The following is a 9,006-nucleotide window of genomic DNA, read 5'->3' on the forward strand; positions in this document are numbered from 1 at the left end:
TCCCAGATACTGTACCCCTCTCTGCGCCTTTCTCCTCTCCTCGTCTCTCTCTCCTCCCGTCTCTCCCTGATGATTTAAGCGATGCTGTCGGATTCGATCTGATATTACTCGGGCTCTTAATGGGCCTGTTAATGTAAAACAGGACTTTTTTCTCTCTCTCATCTGTTAATTGGCTCCAAAATAATTTCTTTGTTAACAGCAGCGCTGCTTTCTCTGATAATTATCCCTTTGATGTTGTAAACCAGCCATGAGCGGATGTGAGCGGGCATCGCAGAGGAGAAGCATTTGTACTGTATGTGTTTTGGAGTTTAAGACTTGTTTGTAATTAATCGTGTGTGTGCGTCTGTGTTAATCATCTCAGGAACGCGGAGCAGATGCAGTCTTGGATCACACGGATCAACACAGTGGCCGCCATGTTCTCATCTCCTCCTTTTCCAGCAGCCATTGGCTCGCAGAAGAAGTTCAGCCGGCCACTCCTGCCGGGGACGATGTCGAAACTGTCCGAGGTATCCTAACTTTAATGAGTCTGACAGGCGGCTGATTCCACTCTGAGTATATCAAAGTAAATAAAAGATGGCGTAGCTTCTGTTTAAGTGGTTTAAAGTGGCCTAAGCCTCCATTAATGACCAGCAGGGGGCGACTCTTGAAGTTGTAGAAAAAGAAAAGTCTGATTGTACTCAAGCTTAAGAACTCCACGTGGAGTCACATGGTCTCTTAGTTAAACCTTAGTTCACAAATGCAGCAGGAGACTGTACGCTGTCTTCACCTTTCACAGGTGGAAAACGTAACTTTATAATTACTGTCTGTGAGAAATAACAGGGGTATGAAAGCAGTTCCCTTGTTTTACGGTGGCAATAGAAAAAATACAAGTAGACCCAAACCATGCCAATAAAATGCTCAACCAGGAAATCAGTTCCACCTCTGGGTCAGGGTTTTAAGTTTTTCCTCTCATAATCTTGGTTTTAACTCTGTGCTCTCAGGAGGAGCAGGTCAGATCCCATGAAGCTCGATTCAGAGCCATCTCCACTGAACTGGCTGAGCTGCGATCTTATCCACCTGACCGCAAGGTGAAAGGACGTGAGCTGGAAGAATACCGCCAGCGAGATGAGTACCTGGACTTTGAGGTGAGCTGGATTCACGAATGAGGAATCGAGTATTTACATGAAACTGTCTCGCCTTAAATTTAAGCATTTTCTTCTTTTCTTTTTTTATAGAAAACGCGGTACGGGACCTACGTCATGTTGCTGCGAGCTAAAATCCGAAGCGGCGAGGAAGACCTGTCTGTATTCGAGTCTCAGCTTCTGGAGGACAACGGGCTGCAGAGGGCTCACTCCAGCCCCACGCTGCAGGACAGCAGCCAGGCCAGCCTGGCCAGCAGCACCAGGGACGGCGGCAACAGCAGCAAAGCCAGCGGCTGCAGCAGCAAGCAGCGGCAGGAAGGCCAGAGACACAGCTACCGACAGGCCGTCAAGAAGTGAGACGGGGCGGGGGCGCCGGGAGCGGCACGGCGTTGCACTGCCAGCGGCAGGCTGTCTCCCTGCAGAGGTTTTGTTTGGAGCTCTGCTTGAAGGGGGGAGCAGGAGTGAGGGTCTACCCCACGCCTTCCCCCAAAACACGAGGCCCTACCCGGCACCCCAATCTTCTCATCTAACCGAGGAGGTGCAGATCCTGTGACTGGCAGACAGGCTAGTGCAGGAGGTGGGAGGGAGCGCTGGGAGGTCACGGATCTGCAGACGAGGTGTCTTTGAGAACGTACGCTGGGTGCCGCAGCAGACTGTGAGGCAGAGAGGCTGCTTACGGATCGGACGGGGCAGCGCACAGGGACCTACATCCAGCATCCTTTCCTTTTTTCTTCCCCTTTTGTTCTTTCAAGGCACCTCCGGCCGCGTTCTCACACCTTTTTTCTTGACCTTACACTCCGTTTTTTGGGACCAAACATGTTTACACACACTTTGAATTGTCATCACATTATAGACGACTGATGATTTGATTTCTGTTGAGTTTCTGCCGCCGCTCTTGAGGTGAAGCGCTGTAATAATAATTTAAAAAAAACAAAAAACTTCGGAAACATCACCAGGTCTACGGAGCCATTACATTCCAGCTCCTTTTTTTTCCCACCACGGTGTGTTCACATTCCACACAGGAGCTGCAAATTCCAGCTTTCAGCTCCTGTATGTTTCGCTGAAGGTGGTTTCCAGTTAAATAAGTGTGTGGCTGCAGTATGCGACGTGACGAGATGGTGCCGCTGCGTGCAGCTCGTCTTTCCTCCTTTCTCTAGCCGCTGACGGCCAACTAGAGGCGACGACGTCAGCAGGAGTTCACAGTCCTCCTGATATGCAGCAAAACACTGCATGACTCAAAGAGAAAGAGGTCTTTTTTCTTTTTTTTTTTGCTCTACTTGAACTCGAGCATCTCTTGCTTTTTGCTTCTGTCCTGTGATGTGCTTATGTTCTCTTTCTTGGCCAAATGTTGTTTTCTGCAGTGATCCGCATGCCTGCATCCAGCACTGCTTCTTTTAGGGCTTTTTACTACTTTGAAGGCAAAAATCTGAGAGCGGAGAAGCTGCTCTCGGTGAGGGGTGGGGAGCAGGTTCGTTCAGTCACTCTCCTCATGCCAGTGCCATACCCAACACGTGTAATCTTCATCTGTACTTATAAACCCGACTCACTGGACAGACCCTGAATGTTCTTTGTTTTTCGATATTTTTACAGTATTTTACAGTCATTTGTTGGTGTTGAACTTCATGTGTATGTCAAGTGTATGATGAAATATCTCTTTGTAAACATCCAGGATATGTTGTATATAACGCACCATATATTGTAGGATATATGACAGTATATTTACAATATATTCAGCACACTCATGAGAAGCTGCATTGGGTATACACACACACAAGTCTGGAAATCGCTACTTGGTAATCACATTATTTTATTTTTTCTTACAAACTTTATGAATATTATCAAAATAAGTCTATCAAAGATTAGTAAGGGTGAGTTTTTTGCAGGATTTTAGTGTAAAAAGAAAATTCTTGTGAGGATTTAAGCTCCAGTGGGAACTACTCCAAAGACAGATCATGCTCGAGGTCCTTTGAGAGTCAGCAGCCAGCTTGGTAACACCCCCCGGGCAGTTTAATTAATCCCCCCAAATAAAACGAATTGGGGAGAGAGCCTTAACTCTGATTTAGTGGTCTCTGGGACGCATCAACTGGACTTTTAAAGAAACCGGTCAAAATATTAGGTTTAACAGTTACACTCCTTCTACCCAACACTGTTAACATCTCTGTTTAACCCACCATAGACTTATGCTGTCAATACCATAAGCCAAGAAAAGTACTCTCCTCTTTTCCATGATGAAGAGTAGATAAACTCGCCACAACACCGGTGAAATTTTGCAGATCCAAAGATCTTCTAAATACTTGAACTCATAGTCTCTGCACTTCCTGTTTCATAGGGGCACTTGTGAGATAATCCATGATGATTGGGGATCTACGGAGGCCAAAACAGCAAATTTTGTGGTGTAAACATTTGTTATTGTTATGTTTTTGAAAGAAGAGATTAATCTATAGTTCAGTTTTTTACTATTTTTATCTTATTATTATTTTTTTATTAGAGATGTAAAAACTACCCTGAGTCACTTTATGGAATCTGTGAATTTGATTTCAAACAGGAAGCTTGGAAAATGGGTGCCATCAGATCAGAGTGACTGCAGCGTGCGTGTGGTGAATCCTTGTCCCACCAATCAGCATACGTTAGCAAAATGTCAGCAGTTAATTGACAGTTTTAGTCTTTCTGGAAAAATAAATTGGAAGCATATTTTATTTGCAGACATGTTATCTGTACTGTATTTCTAAAAACTAAAAGAAGTGTGTGTTTTGTATTATCCTTTGTCTAGAAGCAAGTGTACATATTAATTTTACCTCTAATTCATTAAGGACTTTCTCAAGAGTGCCCCTTCTGCATTCCTTCCTGAATCGCATTAAATTTCTCTACAAGAGTATTAACAGAAAGTGGAATAACTCCCCCAGATCAGCTCTGCAATCTAAATGAAAGGATAAACGGCTTTAAATTTAATAATTGCGTCACAGAGACAGAAAAACTGGATATTTAGTCAAATCTCATTTTGAAAAAATGCTTCAAAAGTTTGGCGACTTTACACTTGACTTCAAAAAGGGCTCAATCCAAACGTGCAAAAACAAAAAAAAGTCTTTGATTATCCTAACAGAGCACTGAATAGCAAGTGCTCACACATTTTTCTACAATACATAGAAGATAAACCTCCTGCCAGGATACAGCTGAAACAGCAGCAAAACTTTACCGTTAATATGTGTGATGCAACAAAACGATTGGCTCATATCTCTCCGGGGACTCTGAGTGCCACGGCTTCTCTCTCTTATAATGTTTCATTGTTTGCCATGAGCTAATGGCACGATTCAAACTGGATCAGGGCTGATACTGTTGTAAAAGATGCATGGAAAAAAGAATGAAAACAGAATGTAAAAAAGAAGAAGACAAAGAAACTCCTTATTCAGGAGTGAGTGTGATTATGTGTTTGTGTGTGGGCGGACTGATCTAATTATGGAACCACATAATGTTTGGTAGCCATATACACTTCATAGCATTATTAATGCACAGCCATTTATTACTCAGGCTTTAAAACGACACCTTGAGCAGCTGCAGTGCCAGCGTCCAACCAGCAGGGAGAGCTGTCAGCATTCACCTATGTTCTTTCAGCCATAATCACACCTGCTGCACCTGCAGTGAATATGCACGGCGTCACCCGCTCGCCCGAGCAGGTTGGTGGGGGCGGGTATTGCAGGGCTAAATGAGATAGGACCTGTTTGTATTGTAACTACGGATGTCAAGTCTGAGTGTGTTTTGGGAGTGTGTGCTTATGTGAAAGGCTGCAGAGAGCCTTCCAGACCATCTGACTTTTATCCAGCACCAAATGTGTTGTTTAAAGCTGTACAGTTTCTAGAACAGATGATTGAATATTCAGGCTTAAGCGTGTCACGGTGTAAGTCTCTTAATCATGTAGATACCTGCAGCGTAGAGCTGAATCTACCCAGAAATTTTGGTTATTGACTGTCATGTGAGTCATTTTAAGGCAGCATCCTCCCCAGAAGTCATCAGCCTTTATGTCTTTTCTTTGTCTTATGTGACACTTTTACTTGCTTTGAGGGCTTTTTGTAAGACAGAAGAAGCAGTTTAAAGACATTTATGCCCAATTTTCAGCAGCTTATTTCATTTAAAGCTCATTGCCTGCTTCTCTTGTCTGCACCTTTGCGCGCTGGTGGTATTAAAAGGTTTTATGTGTATATTGTTGCCATAACTGACCTCCTGTACATTTCGTGTAACTTTACAGACTTTATACTTGTGTGTTATTAGTAATGTTTGCTGTCTGTTATGTGGCCAAACTGTCAATAAGCAGCCAGACTTACAATGAGTACCTTAACACTGACCTATTCTGCTCATTTACAGCTATATATCTTCAGTCTTAGACTTAACTAGCGTAGCTTTGCATGATCCAGAGCTCAACAATAATCCTGGTTTAGCTGATACTGGGCCCTTGGGGAGGAAGGCATCCTCTGTCTGAAAATAAAACAGTTTTAGACAGAGGATACCTTCCTCCTTATTGGATGCCTGTCGTAACACTTTACGCCACAGCAGGTGGGCGGGGCTTCTGTGCTCAGATCACCTCATTAGGAATCACAGAGTTAAGAGTATCAGCAGCCACTTTGGATTTGGTTGATTTATACAAATAATGGCCGAAATATTTTGAAACTATGTCCGTGTTTGATATGAGCATCCATCATTCAAACAGAATATAAATAACAGTAAATAAGAAAAAGCATAATAGGTCTACACAGATAAAATGTGAAAACACTTGTCAGATTTTATCTTGAAAATCTACATGTCTTGTTATTGCATACACAAGAAACTGTTATCTATGTTACCCTAAAAGTAAATGTTTTTTGTGTGTGAGTTTTAGTCATTTTAGTTCGTCTGTGTTGACATCGTACGTGTCTCATAGCAAGCAGCCAAACTGCACATGAATTTTGTGCTATTTTTATAAAGATGTATTCAAATTTCTGTTTTCTCTGTCAACTGCTGCTTCTGATGTCTAGGCTCAAATAACAGGAGAGCTGAAGGAAATTTCACTTTTTAAATGTGAGGATTTTCTGCTTCAATGTGAGGGAAGAGTTTTCAATAGCTTTTTCGTACCTTTATGCTACTATTTTATGATATGCCCTCAAATGGTTGATCAGAAATTCAATCAGAAGCTCTCCATTTTGTGCTTAGAGGCCAGATTACCCTGTTAATGGTGCAAATTCTCCAATATATGAGTATAATAATGAAACGCCTGTAAACACGTGGGTTTGGGGACCCTTGGGGCAGTGGCCCATTCGACCTAATTTTGGTAATCCAGCACTGCTGTCTGCACAAGATAACAATAAATATCATCTTTTTCAAGTTTTAGGGCTCCACAGACTCGATGCAAAAACTTAAATGACAACATGATTTGACCTGTTAGAGCAGCAGGGCCCTGGGCGGTCACCCAACTGATCCTAAACTGGTTCTGGCACCAGATTTAAACCAAAATTAACCCTTAACCAAGCAACATATCAGCTGCATGCCTCATCTGATGCCTTAACCCGGGCAGCCTTTCATTCAATCAACAAAAACAGTGCTGACATTCAAAAGAGTTTAATAGTTGAAAGGTAACTAAGAATTAAACTCAGTTTGATTCAATGTTAGTTATATAGTACCAAATCACAACAACGGTGGAAAGGAAAAACTGGCAAACGTGGGAAGGAAAAACTCCCTTTTAACAGGAAGAAACTTACAGGGAGAAGCGGTTGGTGATGAATCTTAAACTCATAAAATTCAGAATCTCTTTCACAAGAGTGTCCTAGGCCAGCTTTGACCTCAAATATTAGCTCAATGTTACTTTACTGAGGTCGAACTCCTCTATCAGCTGCTGTGTTTTGCTATCTTTAATGCAGTTATCGGTGCACATAGCCTCCATACTATTGCCAACTCTGTGGCCAGATCAGTTTCACCATTTATTAACCGACTGTTTGGGGGATATAAAGAGCTGCACTGAAGTGCGATCCATAAAGTGCCAAAGCCAAACCAACAACAGCGAGAGCAGTCACTTAATCGTCTGTGGCTTTATATGCAGTACAGATTTAAAGCAGTTTAGAGTCTTCACTGTATCTCAAAGTTTTCCCCTTCCCACCGCCTCTCTCCATGTGTTCTCACCACTCACATACATCACAGAGCAGCAGCTGGTCCTCCATGGCACTGGTTAGCATAGAAATGCCTGGTTCCCCTTGATGACGCCTGCGTGATACTCAAGTCAAAGTGTTGCACCGTGTTCACAGACGTAGGATATCTGCAGCTCAAACTGTCTCTTCAGCGTGCACTTGTACATCACAGCCTCATTTCTGAATGTAAATAAAGCATGAGATATTACGGCCTGCTTTCATTTATATTATGGTTAGAGTATTAAAAGAAGGCTTAATATATAAGGTAGGTCAGCATTTTTTCCTGTCCTTGAGCTCATGGTCATTTCTCTCTTTTTGTTTTTAATCAATGTGAATGAAGGGAATGGCTATATTTAATGCTGTTGTATGCTGTCGTGTTTTAGAGACTTGAGCCAGCTCATACGAATCTTTTTACATGTAGAGGTCTGGTCTGATCCGTCTCAGTGTTTTTTAGACTGGTGCAGATAAGGCGATGTTCATTTTATGCTATACATACAGTGAGCTACATGTGTCACTGCCTTGTTATAACTCACCAAGGAAATGTTGTTTGTGAGCTTCTCACTTTGAGAAGCATAGGAGATGAAAAATAAAAGTGTTTTGAAAGGTTTACTGCACGTGTGAACATCATTGCGTGGAACGTAAAGTGCCGTACTTAAGCGCTTTAGTCGTGTGCATTAGTTGAATGCTTCTGTACAAATTTCACATGTGAGACTTCAAAAAAATGTGCTTATAAAATAGAGTGCTTTATTAAGCACCAGTTAAACTACTATAATGTATAAGAATTTGCTCCATCTTGACCAGCTACAGTATTAAAAGGCAGCCTACATGTTAATATATGAGTTTGAATGACCCATTAATATAATACAGCACTAAAACAGGTGATTCTTTTACACAATGAGTAGAGTTTATGTTGATGTACTTTTTATCTTACATTGTGGTATTAGATCCATCGCTGCTGTGCACAAGGAGCTGATTATACTGTTATCAGCTAAAATGTACTGTTTTTTTGCCTCTATTAACACATCTCCAGGGAAAAATGACTGAAAAATCTAGCCAGTTGCCATCTTTTATTAACAGTCTATGCAACCCCTCTTTTCACAGTGGTTTAAGTGTTATTAAAATCAGCTGGTCACAAAATACACATTTGGGGCTCTTGGGGGAGTTTGCCATTTTGGTCCAAGTTCCACTCTAATGCACAAGATTCAAATTAATGTTTTAATTCTGCAGCTGAGGAATCTGAGTGTCCTCAGCTTACTCACAAAGCAGATTGGGTCTGGCCCAGTAACATACACAAAAACAAACAAACAAACAAAAAATCCTCATATACACAAAAATAAAACTAAATAAAGAAAACCGTCCTTCATGTGTGGTCCAAAGAACGGCTGGTAGAATAAGACTGGTCACACAGCCACAGCTGGACCTGCCTGGGTTTATGTCAGGTTTTAGTTCTGGCACCAGGTGTAAGCCTCATAAAACAACTGTCTCACTTACAGCTGGATTATTTATTAAATCACAATGTTTCTGTCCATCCAACCTTCATTGGTTGTATATTCTTACCAGACACCTTTCTAGTGCTAAAAAACATAACTCAGAGATTTTGGTCACAGATAAATTGAGATCAGACTAATGAACACCTTGCACATGTATCAGTAGTCAGCTAATATAACTGGAAGAATGACCAATATGGCAGTATTATTTTAAAAGTAATTTCACAAGCACTCCACTGTAGGCTTCCGCAA

The 9,006-nt window shown here is 41.8% G+C and overlaps 1 protein-coding gene across 2 annotated transcripts in view; it reads left to right on the forward strand.

Annotated features, from left to right (window-relative positions):
- LOC146381189 (uncharacterized) overlaps positions 1-7,876 on the forward strand; it is a 96,986-nt gene extending 89,110 nt beyond the window's left edge. For both annotated transcript variants that reach the window (XM_084937106.1, XM_084937107.1), the window contains exons 15-17: positions 362-506; positions 981-1,124; positions 1,215-7,876. In XM_084937106.1, the coding sequence (XP_084793232.1) occupies positions 362-506; positions 981-1,124; positions 1,215-1,478 (553 nt within the window). In that variant the 3' untranslated portion in view covers positions 1,479-7,876. The remainder of the gene's footprint in view (positions 1-361; positions 507-980; positions 1,125-1,214) is intronic.
- The last annotated feature ends 1,130 nt before the right edge of the window (positions 7,877-9,006 follow it).

Source organism: Perissodus microlepis, chromosome 8 (assembly GCF_051167445.1).
Source record: "Perissodus microlepis isolate ML-2025 ecotype Zambia chromosome 8, ASM5116744v1, whole genome shotgun sequence".
NCBI lineage: Eukaryota > Metazoa > Chordata > Actinopteri > Cichliformes > Cichlidae > Perissodus > Perissodus microlepis.